Source organism: Sturnira hondurensis, unplaced genomic scaffold, assembly GCF_014824575.4.
Source record: "Sturnira hondurensis isolate 20B ecotype Veracruz unplaced genomic scaffold, ASM1482457v3 Scaffold0017436, whole genome shotgun sequence".
In the NCBI taxonomy this organism is placed as follows: domain Eukaryota; kingdom Metazoa; phylum Chordata; class Mammalia; order Chiroptera; family Phyllostomidae; genus Sturnira; species Sturnira hondurensis.
The window spans coordinates 7,960,226-7,977,505 of NW_028090067.1; the positions used below are offsets into that span (position 1 = coordinate 7,960,226).

At 44.0% G+C, this 17,280-nt stretch overlaps 1 protein-coding gene across 5 annotated transcripts in view; it reads left to right on the forward strand.

The window, feature by feature from the left end:
* The window catches only part of ANO4 (anoctamin 4), a 347,220-nt gene that overhangs the window by 143,400 nt on the left and 186,540 nt on the right, over positions 1 to 17,280 (forward strand). For all 5 annotated transcript variants that reach the window (XM_037068229.1, XM_037068233.1, XM_037068231.1 and 2 more), the window contains exon 4: positions 13,855 to 14,046. In XM_037068229.1, coding sequence (XP_036924124.1) covers positions 13,855 to 14,046 — 192 coding nt within the window. The remainder of the gene's footprint in view (positions 1 to 13,854; positions 14,047 to 17,280) is intronic.

Consider the following 17,280-nt stretch of genomic DNA (forward strand, 5'->3'; position numbering starts at 1 on the left):
GTACTCTCCATTTGACACAATACACCTATGGAGATGTTTTTTTCCCACTGCTCGAAACAGTTTTTGAACTCATTGATTTTGATGTATTTTAGTACATCAAAATAAGTTCTGCAGTTTCCATAGAAGGTAAACAATATTCTGTCCTAAACCACCAAGGGCCTTTCTGCTGGTTTTGTTCTCCCTCTTTCCCATCAGCAAAATGTTTCCCTTTGAAATAAATCTTTGTTTCATCCGGGAAATAAAATAAAGGTCCCTCAGGGCAACGTCAGGTGAATAGGGAGGGTGGGCATGGGGGTCATGCCATTTTGGTCAAAAACTGCTGAACACTCAGCGCAGTGTGGGCAGGTGCCTTCATAAATCACCCATCATGAAGTGGGTAAACACATTAAAAGAGTCTTCAAAAAAAATCACTGGAGCTGAACACAGCTTCCCACAACAACACCAGCTTGTACACTGATCCAGATGGTTTTCTTCTGGTGAGGGTCAGCGGCTCACCCTCCAGAAGATAATTCCATTTTGCGGGGGAGTTCCCCATACACACATACACACAATCATCACATTGTACACTTTAAATATACACAATTATATGTATCAGATACTCCTCAGTAAGGTTGGGAAAACATGAGGCAGAGATCATTTCCTGTTTATCTTGTACTTCCAGCATCAGGAGAAATCACAGGCATTCAGTAATTTTTCACCAACTCCCCCCATTCTTGTTTCTTTCATCCTTCTACAGAAATTTATCGAATGCCTTCTAAGTGCCAGACACTTGGGATACATCAATGAAAGAACACGGTCCAGAGGAGACAGAGTTATGGGTTTACGCAATTACAAAATACATAATACTCTGCCAGTATTCGCTGATGAGCCTGACAGGCATGGGGTGTGATACTCACTGTGGCTTTGGTTTGCATTTCCCTGATGCTTAGTGCTGTGGAACATCTTTTCCTTCACTTGTTGGCCCTTCAGTACCTTCGTTCGTTTTAAAATTGGGTTATTTGTTTTTGTTTCTTACTCTTGCATCATGTGAGTTCCTTGCATATTCTAGATATTAAATCCTAACCAGATATGTGGTCTGCAGGCATCTTCTCCCATTCCACAGGCTGTCTTTTCACTTTGTTGATGGTTTCCTTTGCTGTGCGGGGGCTTTGTAGCCTGACATGGTCCCACTTGTTTATTTTTCTTTTATCAGTTTTGCTTTTGGTATCAAATTCCAAAACCTCTTGCCAAGACCAATATCAAGGACCTTACCATCTATATGTTTTTTACTAGGAGTAAAGCTACGTTGACTTTTAGAGCTAGGTTTATTATTCAGAATATTGATCACGACAAGGAGAGATAGGGACCTGAATTCATGTTCCATTGCTGTGGTAACAAATTGCCATACATTTAGTGGCTTATAGTGATACAAATTTATTATCTTAAGAGTTCTGCCAGGTAGAGGTTCATTCTCACAGGGCCAAAATAGAATGGTTAGCAGGGCTGCACTGTTTCCGGAGGCCGCAGGGCAGAACCTATTTCCTGGCACTTTCCAGCTTCTGCAGCTGCCTCTTTCCCTTTCTTACAACCCTTCCCTGAGCCAGTGACACAGCATCTCTCTGACTCCAGCAAAGGCTGTCTGCCCATCTTAAATTGCTTTATTTAATTATTTTTTAATTTAAATATAGTTGGTATACAGTATTTCATTGGTTGTATTACTTTAGGTGCACAGTATAGTGATTCAACATTTTTTACCTTACAGTGATCACCCCACTAATTTTAATGATGATCTATCATTATGCAAATTTATCACAATATTATTGCCAGTATTCCCCTTCACCTTTTTCACTCCTCTCCTCTCCCCCCTGTCAGCCATCTCTTTGGTTTCCATTCCTATGCATCTGTTTTTGTTTGTTTTGTTTGCTCATTTGTTTTGTTTTATTAGATTTCACAGTAAAGACATATATTGTTTGTCTTTCTCTGTCTGATTTATGTCACTTAGCACTTTACCCTCATCATCTATTTTGTTTCAAATGGCAAGATTTCACTCCTTTTTATTACTGCATAGTATTCCTGTGTGTGTGTGTGTGCATGCATGTATATTAAGTTTCTCTGCTTTTGAGGACTCAGGACTTGTGCGGGTAGATTGGCTTCCCCTGGGTAACCCAGGATAATCTCCCCATTTCAAAGTTCTTAATCAAATATGCAAAATCGCCTTTGTCATGTAAGGTGACGTATTCACAAGTTCCAGAGATAAGAACTTGGAGTTCTTTGGGGACCCATCATTCCGTCTGTCATAGGACCCAGATTTGGTGCGTCAGATTCTCTGTCTGTACTTTGTGTGCCTCATCTCCTCACTCTTCTTTTCTTTTTAATATTCTCCTTTGTATTTTTGTATTTTTTATTGTTGTTCAAGTACAGTTGCCTCCACTTCTCCCCACCTCCTCCCACCCCAGCCATCCTTACTTCCCACCCTTGGTCCTACCCCACTTTGGTTTTGTCCATGCGTCCTTTATACATGTTCCGGAAAACCCTTCTCCCTTTTTCCTCTCTTTATCCCCTCCCACTTCCCCTTTGGTTACTGTCAGTTTGCTTTTAATTTCAATGTCTCTGATCATATGGTATTCATCTCTCACCACCTGGCTTATTTCACTTAGCATAATGCTCTCCAGTTTCATCCATGCTGTCACAAAGGGTAGGAGCTTCTTCCTTTTTTGCTGCTGTGTAGTATTCCATCATGTAAATGTACCATAGTTTTTTGATCCATTTACTGATGGGCACTTGGGTTGCTTTGAGGACTCATTTCCTCACTCTTCCTTGTGTTTACCCATTTGTTTCTGACTCAGTTCACTTAAAACCTTTCTCTTCTCAGTTCTGAACTATTTAGCCTTCTGCTAGCATGCAGTCCTGTTGACTACTTTCTCTTGCTGAGAGCAGTGTTGCTGTGTAGGTAAGCCAGGCTGCCTAGGCTCTGATATTGGCCATGACCTTTGGTAAGTTACTATCTCACCATAGTAACTTGCCTGTAAAACTATAAAATGAGGATAAAGAAAGTGCATGTACCGAGTATGATTGATATGATGATTAAATGAGTTAACATCATTAACACTCTTAAAACAATGCCTGTCACATAGTAGACCCTCAATAGATGCTGACTATATTGTTACTGTTATTTTGGTTATTCTCTTTGTTGATGTTCCCTCAGGATTTCACCTGTGATCGCCTTTCTCCAGAAATTACAAGTGTTTCTCAGAGCATTAACATTGTTCTCTAGTTGAAGAACTGCAGCCAGAAACATTTCCAAATGCCACACCTCTATTTCCGGCAGAGCTGGGTGAACATTTTATTTGGGTGTCTTGGGGGAGCCAGAGAACAGGCATGTCTGAATCCGAACACAACATCTAAGTAGAGACTGAATGACCTTGATTTTTATTATTTTTCTTAAGCACAGGAGTATTGATGTTCTCCTTTCAGTTGTAGCAAGTAGCTGCATTAGTGCTGGGGAAATGCCTCTTCCGTCGACTGTGAGCTCCGTGAGTGCAAGGGACTCTGCCCTTTACTCTCTGCATCCTCAGTGCTTCGCAGAGAGGAAGCTCTTAACAAGTGTTTATTGAATGAATTTATCAATAAACAATTGAAGATCTTGAAAAAGAACTCCTCCCCAAGGTATTAAGTTTGAACCATATGCTTGTAATTGCCTACCTCTATCTTGTTCACATCCTTCAGTAAATATCAGCTGGGACAATACAGGGCAAGGCAGAGGTAGGTTTACAGTAGTTCCTATGGGAAATAAAGCAGTAATTAATAATGATACAAGAATAAACTCAGTGTTTGGCATACTCACAGCTTCCACCTGCCTTTGCGCCACCCTGCATTCTGTTATCATACGGTAAGTTTGACACCTCTCTGTGTCTGCCTGGACAGGGGGCGCAGCGTGCCTAAGTCCACAGGACACAGGGAACACCCCATAGCTTTCCTGCGGTGGCAAGAAATCCGTGGCTGTTCTCTGTTTCCCTGAGTGGGGACGTAAAGATCTAGGGCAAGTTCAATATCACAGGATGAGGTGAAGTTAGGTTAGCCTTCAGAGTTGTGAGGGAAAAAAAAGATGACCCCAACTAACACCAAATGAGAACGTCTTGGGGAATAAAGGTGAAGGATAGCGAACCTGAAGTCCATGAGAGCCTTTCAATGACGATGTTAATTTGTGAGGATGTAGAACCATTCACTGTCAAAATGGAAAGAGATGGAATTTGAAGGCTCTGCTAATCAAGATTCAGGTAGAAACACAATTCCAGTAAATGAGCAGATGTTAATGAAGGGACTTTTTATGTTGCAAAGGCTAAGGAAATGACAAGGTGGCCAAGCACCCCGCATCTAGCAACAGCGAAGAGTCTTGACTATGTTTAAAGAGATAAAAATAATTGTAACGTAGCTAGGGAAGGAGCCACCCAACAGAAATGCTGAAGCAGGGGAGAATAACGAACTCTTTCCTCCCATGCTCCAGCTTTTGCTGGTGCCCTGCTGCACCCACCCACCATGGTTGAGGCCTGCTGATTGGGTGCTGGGAGGGGCCCCTGGTGATGCAGTGTGTAGGGTCAGCTTCCCAGGGCACAGAGTGGGAAGGACAGAGAGCGGCCTGAGGTGAGTGAGTGCCAACAAAATAGCACTGGTACGAAGACCATCTCCAACCTTTTCCCTTAAAAATGAAAAGAAGCTGTCACAAATGGTAAGGGTTCTGCAGAGTAAAATAAGGCAGCCAGAGAAAGACAAATACCATATAACTTACATGCAGAATCTAAAGAACAATATAAACAAGGAAAACAGAAACAGACTCATAGATACAGAGAACAGACTGGGGGTTACCAGGTGGAAAGGTGAAGAGACTGAGAAGCACAGATTGGTGGTTACAGATCAGTCATGGGGGGTGGAGCTGGGAAGCACAGCACAGGGAACATCAGTAACACTGCCATAACTATGTGTGGAGCCAAGCTGGTACTAGAAATACCAAGGGAACCCTTTGTAAAGTTTTAGTTGTCTAACTGCTATGCCGTACACCTAAAACTAATATAACATTGAATGTAAATGGCAATGAAAAAATAAAATTTAAAAAATAAAATAAATTTAGAAAATGGAAAGGAGCCCAAGTGGGGAGATGAGAGCCTTGTAAATCCCTCCCTTTTTACTTCAGCAGTCAGTGGTTTTGCTCATTGACAAAGGCAGCTGATAGTCAAAAAGGAAGAAGAAATGAAGGTGAACATTTCCCTGTCTTAAAATCTATTTTCACCCACATATTTACTACATATCATTATGACGTAGGAGTGGGCTCTCTTAATAGGTATTTAACCATTTAGCTATTCCTTTCTTAACATGTATTTCTCAAGTTTTCAAGATCACTGTTCATAATAGCGATCATAGTTGTAATGTTAGTATTATCAGTTATAACTGTGACACTAAGAACCATTTCTGAGTGCTTGTCACGTGGCAGGCACCATGCTGTGTGAACACATACCCTATTTAGTCCTTATCCCAAAACTTTGAGATATTAATTTAAACTCCCATTTACAAAGGAAGAAATTCAGGCATAGCTCCTAAAGCTACTATAACTCACCAAAAGTCACATAGTCACCGCTCCAGGGAGCTGGAATATGCCCCAGTCTCCATTCTGCTTGGAAGCCCACCTCTCCATTGCCTCCCCGTGTTACAGAAAATTCTGAATGGAACACCTTTGTACGTAAGTCTTAATACATCTCATTTTCTTGGGGTTCCTTCCTAGAATAGAACTATGGGTCCAAGCATATAGTCTTGTTGTTAAGTGTTAAGGAATAACATTTAGCTGCAGTTTGAAATGTGTTGCATATCTGTAGAGGGAAACATTCTTTAGGCAAGAACTTATAAAACATTGACCAAATTGCCTAATTACAAATGGCGAGAAAGCAATGTCTGAGAGCCCATCCCATCATGTCCTCACCAGCAGTGAATAGCACCATTCCTAGAGTGTTAAATCATGCTTTAGGAAGGAAAAGAGGCTCACAGGGTCATTTTCACAGAGGATGTGAACTGATGGCCTGGAGGGAATGGGGGTGGGAGAGTAGAGACAGTTCGGCTGTTCAAGGCTCCCTTGTTTTACCATTTCCTTGCCCCTGGCCCTCATACCTGCTGGCTTCAGGCCCCAGCTCCCTCCAGTGACTCAACATTCTCCCAAGTCAACATAACAGAGGAGAAACTTTGAGAGGTTATGAGGGTTAGTTGATGTCCCGTTCCCCTGCTATCTTCCACACTTGCCCCCCCCCTTTCCTATCTAGAAGCATTGACATTAACACCAAATGTGAGCCATGCATTATGACAGGCATTCGATGAGACACAGACTCAGTCCAGTCCCTAGTTCAGGGGACAAATGTGCAGATAATTACAGTGCAGATAGGTGTCTTTGATGTAAGTATGTACCAGGTGCTGACAGAGAAGGGACGTGTCAGCATAGGGGAGTGGGAGTGTGGGGCTGGATGGGAGATTGAGGACAACGGGATTTCTTCAGAAGGTCAAAGAATAAGCTGATTCTAGAAGAATGGGTGAACTGGGGGTCTGCAGGAGGACATTTGGGGCAAGAAGAAGTGTGTTTTATTTGTGAACTTACCACTTACGACTAAACTGTAACCACTAGTACCATTTCATTCTACCTGATAAAGACTGTCACTGGGGCTGTTTGTCAGTTCCCTGCTGGGTACCAACAACCCCAGCCTCAGTGGACCTTTGCCTTTTCCATGCAAGGCTGTTTGAGTGGTGGGTGTCTAAGCGAACCTGGCCTGGGTGAGAGGGGCGTGGCTCAGGGCTTCGGGTCAGGTGGCAGGCTGTTTGGTGTGTCTCATTTTGGGCCTATGGGGGCTTGGGACATGTGCTTTTCATGGTGATGGCAGAGACCCCAGAGACCAAGCCCAAACTATGCAAGTACATTTCACGCCTCCACTTTCATCCACTCATATCCCCTTGGCCAGAAGTTCTGATGATCAACTCTCAAATCCGTGGAGCAGGGAATATATTTTCCCTCTTTGCTGGGAACTGCTGATGGGTCACGTGGCAGAGAGAGGATACGGAACACGGGGGACAGTAACCCAGTCTGTCACCATGGTTTCCTGAAATGAAGTCCTTCTGCTAGAGTTCTGTAGCAGGGGAAAATGAGACTCTAAATCAAGCCCCGTTGCAGGAGAGAAAGAAGTTACAAAAAGGCCATTTTAGGGCCTAGAGAAATCCCAGAAATTTATCTCCAGTGCTTTATATTGAATTCAAGGTTAAACTTCCTTATAGGCTTTTATTCTTTCTGATTCTGTAGATTCTTCATATAGACATTGAGCCAAAAGTGAAGTCTGGGTAATGTAATATCTATCCAGTCCTTGGTAGTTCTGGTCTCTTTTCAAAGTGCTTGGCTGCCTACAGGGTTTGAGACAGACAACTGTCACAAAATTGCAAATAAGGCGCCTTGGCAGGACGTTCTTCCTGGTGTTGATGTGCCGGTGTCGCCAGATTTGTGTCGTGTGCACAGTGCAGGGGGGGAGTGAACAGAAGGAGGTGCAGCACGGCCCAGACGAGGACCTGGTGCGATGGGGACATTTGGGGTCCCGGCAGCCCCTGTCACCAGGCCGCCTGCAACTCAGCAGTGCTCCGGCTTCAGGCCTCCCCAGGGGTGCTCCGCGGCTTCATCTCAGCACCTGTGGCTGCCCTGCCCTGCACCCAGGCTGTTCCCCACCTTTTCTGACTCAAAGTTCTGCAGGATCCATTTGCTCTGGGCCCCTCTGATGGGGGTACACCCACGCTGATGATGAGGGGCACCCTTGCTGAGGGTGTTCCGTGGGTTTGAGTGGTTCGTCTCCCCGGGATATGGGAAGGTATCAGCCTATTTTATAAACGTTTCATAAAATGTGTTGGAAAAGCTCCAAAACAATTGGGGAAAGAAATCCAGACCTGAGAGCAGCCAGGAGAATTCTCACCTCCATTCTCCTAAGGTTCTAGCAGGAGAAAGGGCTACATTTGTCCTCCACTTTGTAGTTCAAGCTGACAAAAAGAGAAAACTGGAAATAAACACCCCACGCCACAGATGACTTTTCTTAATTAGGAGTAGGTGAGTGTGATGTTGGCTCATGGTGGTGGCAATCGAAACACAGCGTTTCAGTGATTTGAAAAATGATGTATCTAAGAAATGACAGGGAGAGGGATGCAGCACAGGCACGGCTGCTGCTAGTTGTAAAACAGTGACAGAACGACAAATGTTCCTGTGGCACAGAGCTCCTCCGAATCACAGGAGTGACATTTGGATGGAAGCAGATCACTTTTTGCGGGCACACCTTCCACCGCGCGGCGCAGCCAGAGCTAGTCACCCTGGGAGCCGGCCAGAAGGAAGGAGCACCGAGGAATTTTATTCTACTGAGGAAACTGCTAACATTTTTGGTAGGATTTCTGAGGCATAAGGAAAATATATGAGAAGCTTAAAAGAAATACAAACTTCGTTTTCTGTTATCAGAATATTAAACATGTGTTATGTTTCTGTGGATTCACTGAATTTCTCAGGAGGAGACTCAGACCAAGTAGGAAAGGTGGGCTTGAGATGTAGGAGGCCCGGCAAAGCAGGAGTGCCTTTGGGAGCCGAGCCCACAAAGACAACTGCTGGGGACTTGGAGTGTGCACGATCACACGGGAGAAGGTGCAGGAAAAGGGCAGGCCAGAGTCAGACTTTGGGAGATGCCCACTGGGAGAGGCTGTCTCCATGGAGGCTGCCCACCATGGCTCCCGAATCTATGCCCATGTCCTAAACCCCAGAACTCGTGTACGTGACCTTATTTGGGGAGAGTTCGCAGGTGGGATTAAGTTAAGGATTTTGAGATGTATTATCCGGGTGGGCACGAAATGCCACCACAAGGGCCCTTATAAGAGAGAGGCGGAGGGAGATTAGTCGCAGACACGGAGAGGAGGGGATGTGACGATGGAGACAGTGACTGCGGTGATGTATGTAGACACAGGCAAAGAACGCCATGGAATAATGCCAGCACCACGAGATGCTGCAAGAGGCAAGCAACTTTGTCCCCAGAGCTTCTGGAGGAAACACAGCCCTCACAACACCTCAATTCCAGACTTCTAGCCCCCAAACTGTGCGATACTGACTTTTTGTTGCTTCAGGCCACCAGAGTTGTGTAATTTGTTATAGCAGCCCTAAGAAACTAATACGTCCTCTTTGGGAACAAGAGAAAAAGAGTTTCAAAACAGACGAGCAGAGGTAATGGTGCTAAAGGCTAGGGCTGAAGGGTGTGAGCATGAAGAGGGAGAGGAAGTCGTTGATCTGATAGAAGCTAATGGCGACAGCTCACTTGTCCCCCGAGCAACTGCCGTGTGCCGGGCACTGCTCTAAGAACTTCAGAGGTATTCATCCATTCGTACAGCTCGGTGAGGTACAAACTGCGACCATCCCCGCCTTCAGGTGAGGAAACTGAAGCACAACAAGACTGCATCACATACACTAGGCAAAACAGGTAATCAACAGTGTGGCCAAGTTTAAACCCAGAAACTCTGGCTCCAGTGCCTACAGTTGAACCACACACTGTATTTCCCTCTTCTCGTCCCTAAAGGTGTGTTTCTCCAGGTTCTGACTTTAGATTTTTCCATCACGTAAGGTAGATCATAGATCTCAAAAACAAAAGGTGTTTCTTTTTAAAGATATTTTGAGGTAGAATGGAGGGAAGGTTAGAAATTATGTCACCTGGGCTTCACCTGGGCTTTGTCAGCTGAGTTGGAGAGGAAGCTGCTTGCTGATGCCGAGGAAGACGGCCAAGTCAGGCCTCAGGAAACCCAGGGAAGATGACAAGGGTGTAGTGAGACAGGAAGCACTGAGTTGAATTTTTGCTGCTCAGGTAAACATGCTCAGCATCGTTTCCTTGACTGGCTCTTGACCCTGTGTTCTCCTGTGCCCAAGGAGTCTGTGTCCCATGCAGAATGCCACATGCAGGGGGAGAAGGGGCAGAAGGGGGACTGTCACCCTTCACCCCTGTATGCAGTGTCCTTTGTTCAGAGCCAAGGAAGGAATTGGAGAAATATACAGTAGGATCCCTGCCTTAGAGACTCGTGGGCTACTTGGAAAAATGGGACATCCCCGTGCTGGCAGGTGAATGACAGGACAAGGGCATTGCATGACAGGGGTTGATTGCAATGAACTGGATGTTGACTGTGGGCCAGAAGAACTAGAAGGGCTTCCAGGTGAAGGTTTCAGTGGTTCTTACTGGCTAAGGAGTTCTGCGGCCAGTCAAGAATCTGGAGGACATTTCAGTGTGATGCAGAGTGTGGGGCAGGGAGTGGAAACAAGAGTTCTGGAAGAGTTTGGGTCGAAGGAGTGCTAGCACACTGCACCTTCCAGCCCTGCTTTGTTAAATTACTCAGAACCACTGCAGACCTAAAACAATTAGCCTGTGTTCTGCTATTTAATTCATTAGGCTACATGGCATAATGGAAAAGAGCTGGGTTCCAATTTTAATTAATCGCTGGTGACCTCAGGCCAGTAACTTTATCTTTTAAGCCTCAGGTTTCCCATCCATAAAATGTAGATACCAATTCTCTGTCTTTTGGGGGTTGTGATGAAGCATTAATGGGATAATAACTAATATCTAAGCACAATGCCTGGTCAGTATTTTGTGTCAATATATTTTAATATAATTAAGAACAAATTGGATGATGTAACTCATTGGCTGACAATTCATTTCTGAAGATATGACTGCTGGATCTTCTGTAAATATTAATGTTTTCTTATGTTTGAAGTGTATCTTTTGTCTCATATACTGTTTGTTGATGTATCTCTTCCTGCCCTGGATGTGGCCATTGTATGAGCAGAGCTCTCATGTGCTGGGCCCTTTGTACCTCTCCACAGATGTACCTCTGTGAACTCCTAATTCTCGGAGGACCTGAAAGGATTTGCATCAGGCATCAGGGGTTCCCCCCAATTCCCCTGCAATATATACCCATTTTCCTCATATCTATCCTATCTTGGTATTAGTCATGAATTCTTCTTTATTTTTAACATTTCCCCATGATGTCTATTATTATGTATTTTTAAGCATGGAATTCAACAGTTTCAAGTACCTGTGCCATTTATTTCCACTGTGTAATTTTTATTCTCATCTCTCCTTTTGTGTTTCCTTGAGAGGAGTTACATAAGAGCTAGAAGGGCCACATTGACTCACATTTGTGGTCCCTCAGCCCAAAACTCCTCCACAGAAGGGGCAAGAAGAAGTGTTGGGGCAGAGCAGTCTATTTCATATTCCCAGACTGAGACTGCACTTACTGTCTGGTGTTGACCTCTAAAACATCGCTCCCAGCCCCTTCATCTGTCACCTGAAAACCTGCCTGCCTTCTTCTGGAGTCTTGATGGGCCTACAGACATTTGTTTTGCATCTGCTTGGAAATGTGGAGCATACAGAAGCGGTAGGGAGCACAGAGGAGTGGAAGAACACCAGGCTGATGCTGGGTGGTAGTAGTTCTGCCCATAGAAAGAGACCAGGAATTTAATGACGCACTTGCGTAGGCACCTGAGCACCAGAGCAGGGCATGCATTGCCAAGGGGAGGCTGCCAGGCTGTCTGTCTCCCAAGGGGTCGCCCAGTGTGACAGGCCTTACCTGGGTGAATTTCTCAAGACCAAGGCACAGGCCCACCTCATGTGGGCTTAAAAACCAGACCTTGGGGTCAAACTCATACCAAGCAGGTCATGGGGAGTAGACATGTTGAAACCCAAGATGCCAGTTTGCCAGCCCACACTGAGAACCCTGTCTGGGTCACTCTCTCCCTGCACTGGAAGCCGCATCCTGATATCCTAACTTGGTGGGCACTGCCAGAGCCAGGGCACTTAGGTGGATAAAGGAGAGTAAAATCGTGTGTCAGGACCATCTATCCGGCTGTGCGTTTGGGATTCTCAAACTCTGAGGCTGTTGCCTGGATGGACGCCGTCCAGTTTGTCTCCACTAGACTGATTTCGTTTGTTGCTGAGTGTTACGCTTCCTTGGCTGACCAAACCTCATTCTGATTCAGGTCATCCTTTCTTAAAATGTGTTAGAATTTACAAATTGGCCCAGGTCATATCTCTCACCACCCCTTGGAGATAGGTAAGGCAACCCTTCATACTTCTCACTCGACCCATGATTACTCATTTACAGTTTACCTCTGAGCAGGGTTTTTATTTCCCTCATGCCTGGGTTTTTAGTAGGTGTCTCACTACAGCTCGCCAGTACTGGTAATATGTAAATCGACAGTCTGACCTTGTAGGGCTCAGTTTCCTCATCTCTCTAAGGTGCCAGAGTAACTTCTGACTTTAAATTTCTACCTTCAAGTTTCAAATGAGTCTCCTCTCAAAAAAAAAATCGTGATTTTGTGAAGCTTAGCTTTCCCCTATTAGATGGCATGGTTCCTAACCATGCCTCCTGGCTGGTTGGCATTGGTAAGACCGACATGTTTCTGTGGCCTTTATTAAAGAACAGATCTAGATTCAGTCGTTTATGACTTTGCAATCCAGCTGTCCTCAGAGCGCTTCTTTGGACAAACCATATCACCTTTCACATTTCATTGAGACTTCTGAAATGATTTTCTAATTCTCTTTTCCATCAGTAATTTATTTGATGGAATTCTTGCAGGAGTGTCCAGCCTGCGGCCCATGGGCCACATGAGGCCCAGGACGGCTATGAACGCAGGCCAACACAAAATCATAAATTTGCTTAAAACTCTTTTTTTGCTTATCAGTTTTTGTTAGTGCTTGTGTGCTTCATGTGTGGCCCAAGACATGCAAGAAGTTTTCACAACCCATTCCACTGAAGAACCTTTTCTTGTCAACTATTTGGTTACCTTGAAATATGGCCAATAAAGGAAAGGCAGGTCAAATGCTTGCTTCTTTCCCTTTACTTATCAATTTTTGAGTAATGAGTTGGGATTTTAGCAACTTCCAATGTTGATCAGTATGTTTTTTAAAATATATTTTGAACTCAGAATTTGATGTATTTCATATGTATTAGTACAGTAGGTATGACCCATGTTGATATATAATCAGTGTAATTTGGTGCAATTAATATTGGTTTTGATGAGACTGACATGCATCAAACTGTGTTGGCATGTAGAAAGCAAACCAACCACCAAGAAAGTGATACATGCAAAAAAAGATGGAAAAATGTTTTTTCCCAACTTTATGGAAAAATCTTGATGTATGTTCAAGCTAGGTAGTGGGTTATGGGGTTTATTATACTATTATTTTTGCTTTTGATATGTTTGCCATTTTTTTAGATAAAATAGCTCTAGAAGTACATAATTCTAAGGTTATCAGACATGTAAATCTGAGTTTAGTCTTCAACTCTGGCCTCTATATGAATCCTGGGGAGAAATTTCTTTGATTTAAAACATTTTTTATTGTTATCCTATTACAGTTATCCCAACTTTTCCCCTTTTGCCCTCCCCCACCCAGCCTACCATCCCCCTGCTCCCACAGTCAATCCCCACCCCATTGTCCATGTCCATGGGTCATGCATACATGTTTTTTTGACAAGTTCTTTGATTTTTATTGGAATTCCAGCCTCAAAGCCCCTAACAGTAGCCTGCCAAATATTTGCATATTTTCCAGGATTTTGGAAAGCATTTTAATACTTGACTTCATTGGACCCATGCTCTCTGAGGTTGTCCATTTTTGAATGAAGCAGTGTTCAGTAAATGATGTGATCTGAAAATCTGCTGGCATTACACGTCGAGCATCACTCATAGAATTTAGCAGCACAGTTGCTTATGCTCCGTGGATTTCATGCCACAAAATAATCTGGCATTTTAGAAATTCTGAACTGACTTCTTCAACATAATGGTGCTATTTCTCATTCCAGGTTTAAGTGTATCTATTCATGGGGCTGAAAAGCGTTTGCAAATCCATCAGCGGCGAAGTGTGGCAAGCCACCCAGGGTCCCGTCGCCTGCCCGTGGTCAGGCATTCCTCACTCCCACCAATTAGAAGGTCAATAAAAATGGAGGCAAGCTCTTCTGGACTCACTAATGGGAAAACCAAAGCCTTCCACCCAGGTAACGCATGGGGAAAGTTTGACAGGGACCCATGTTAGCAGCAACCTGAAACAGCCTGTGTTATATATTTTTATCATTGAATCACATCATAATTCCAGTTAGGCTTGCTTTTTTAAAGAGTCATGCTTCTTTCTCTTTGCTCACTTGAATCAGTGGTAAAAATGTCACCAAGACCAGTAAGAGGAGGGACAGCTTGGTGTGTCCAAAAGGTTAAGGCTATATTCTTCCTACAGTGGTAGAGTCTAAATGAAAACTCTAAGTGAATAAACTTGCTCCGTTCAATAAAAGCTTATTGTATAATAAAACAAAAGGTGTTTGGCCTTTTTCTTGATAATTTGCTATAGAACAGACCAGGGAAAAAGTCAAACTGAAAACGCCCACTTGGAAGCCCAAGATGCCTGGTTTGACTTGCCTACATCCTCTTAAGATTCGGGGATCATATTAAGTTTCAAGGCTATGGGAAGCATTTTAACATGTAAAAAAGTGCTGAAATGAGTCCATATCAAAGCAGTTAATTGTAACAAAATGGTTTTATTTGCTTGTTTGGATGAGAAACTTGTTTAAGTATCATTCTTTCAACCAATTTACTGAGTGCCTGCTATATGCCAGGCATTGTTTTGGGTGATGAGGAAACATCAGTGAACAAGGCAACTTTAATGTCCATCTGACTCATAGAAACATTGAATTTGGAGGGACTTCAGCAGTCATTTAGTATAACTCTCACTCAATCCTGATTCCTCTGTGTAATGTCCTGGCAGGAGGCCATCCAGCCCCAACTAAAGCAAGCCTTCCAGCTAGCCATCTCCCTCAACAACTGTATTTCTTAACTGCACCGAGAAACTCCAGAGCCATTGGGCATAAATTACTTCAGATTCCTTACCCTTCATCTCCAAATGGGAGTATCTTGGTTTATTCCCGTTCTTTCCCCCTTTCCTGCAGTTTTTAGAAGATGAGGGTCCTCCCAATGATCTTGAATAACGCTTCACTTGTAACCTTCACCCGTGGCCTTGACCACCCCTCCTCACTTGAACCCTGCTCAAGAGGGAAGTGTGCCCCCCTCCTCCTCTCCTCTTCCCCTCCCTACTTCTGGCTCTTTCCCCTCGGTCCATGAAATAGGCTTAGGCCTCTCCCATGTTCATCACAGTCATTTGCTACTTTCTCTTTTATTTGCTGTCTCCTCTGCCACTTTCCTCCTCCCTTCTAAGGCACACATCTCACAGAATAATCTGCCTTGGTTTCCTCTTCTCTCTCTTCCCAGCTAGTTTTCAACCAAACACTACCACCTCATTTCTAGCTCCTCCATTCCATCACATCTGTTTTTGAGGCCCTTAGTAACCTCTTTTGTCACAGTGTGATAAGTGGCAGACTCTTATGACACCGCAGACCAGAATGGACCACCACTCCTTCCCAAAACCATGTATGCTCGCTTCCACACAGTCTTCTTTTGTGGTTCCTTTCTTCTTTCACATGTAACTTTTCTGGTCTTCTTGTCTTCAGCATCTCTCTCTCCTTCTTGCCTCCCATCCCGGGAGATCCTTTCTACCAAATCTGTAATGGTTCATCTCCACCCTGATTATGCCATTCACCCTGCTTGTCCTGTTGGTTAAAGGGTAAAGTGTAAACCTCTTAGCATGCTAAAAGCAAGTGGCCTTCATGTTTTAGCCCCTATTGCTTCTCATCCTTCATTTTTTGCCTCCTTCTTCCTTAAACATTACTATATCAGTCAGGGTTCAACCAGAAAATCAGAACCAGTAAAAGGTACATTCTAGACATTCATTATAGAGAATTGGCTCATGAGTGTGAGGTCTGTCGAGGCAAGTCCATAATCCGCAGAGCAGGCCGTCAGAAAGGGCAGACTAGCACTCTGGGGTGCGATGCTGCTGCTGTCCACAGGTGGAATTTCTTCTTCTTCAAGGAGGCCTCAGCTCTGCACTTAAGGCCTTTCAAATGATTGAATCAGTCCTGCTCAGATTATCTAGGATAAGCTTCCTTATTTAATTTCAACGGATCAATCTTTAACCACGTCAGCAAAACCCCTTCACGGCAATACCTAGGTCGGCATTCATTGAGTAACTGGGGACTGTCATCCAGACCAGTTGGCACATCAGCTGGACCATTAATCACCTCAGTCAGACATCTGATCAGACTGACTTTGGCTCCTTGAACACCCGGTGCTGTTTCACGTCTCCTAACCTCTGCTCACGCTGCTCTCTCCAGGAATCCCTGCTTCTGCTCTGATGTATTTTAACATTTTTAAAGTACCTATCTCTCTACTGTAAGGTTTTCAAGGGTGGGAATTCTGGATTATTTATATTCTATCTCCAATAAATATATGTAAGGCAGGACTGAACTGAACCATCCTTAGCTGGTTTTCAGACTATTAGAGTAGGTTTCTTCATAAACAAATTTTTCTAGGTTTACGGGTTATTGCTGACAAATTACAGTAGTTTTCTAATTGTTCTACATGCCTTTCTTTTAACAGATATTTATTGAGGGTTTATTATGCTTCAAGTACTTGGGGTACAATAGTGAGACAGTCGATACACCTAGCTGAGAGAGACAGACAATACAAAAATATAATAAATAGATAAATTACATAGTGTTTAGGAAGAGAATAAGTATTATGGGTAAAAGGAAAAGTAGGGGAGTTAGGGGGTAGGTTTGCATGTTGCGGTTTTAAATAGGGTGGTTAGGGTAGGCTACCTTGTGGACGGGATGTATGATCAAAGACTAGAAGGGGCCGAGAGAGCTGTGTAAGTGGGCAGGTTAATTTCAGCAGAGGGCTAAGCAGTGGACAGGCCCTAGAACAGGGGTAAGTCTGGAAGTTTTAGGAACAGCAGAAACCCCTGAGTCTGAAGTGAGGGGAAAACATCAGCTTAGGTCAGCAGGATCACATGGAGCAGGGCCTTGTAGGCCCTTTGAACCTTGTAAGGACTTTGAACCCTGTGAAATGGGAGCACTTACAGAGTTTGTAGCAGAAGAATATGATGATCTGGCTTGTTTTTTAACACTGGTTGTTGTTTGAGAATAGACTGTAGATAGGATGAAAGGAGAAGGGTCCGATAGGAGGCCACTGTACAATCCAGTCGAGAGATGGTTGTCGCTCTCACTAGAGGGTGTAGGGAGAGGTGTGGGGTTGCAGAAATGGTGGTGAGGATTCAGATTCTGGAAAGACTTTAAAGATGGGCCAACAGGCTTTCCCAATGGATCGGATGTGCGGTCCTAAGGATGACT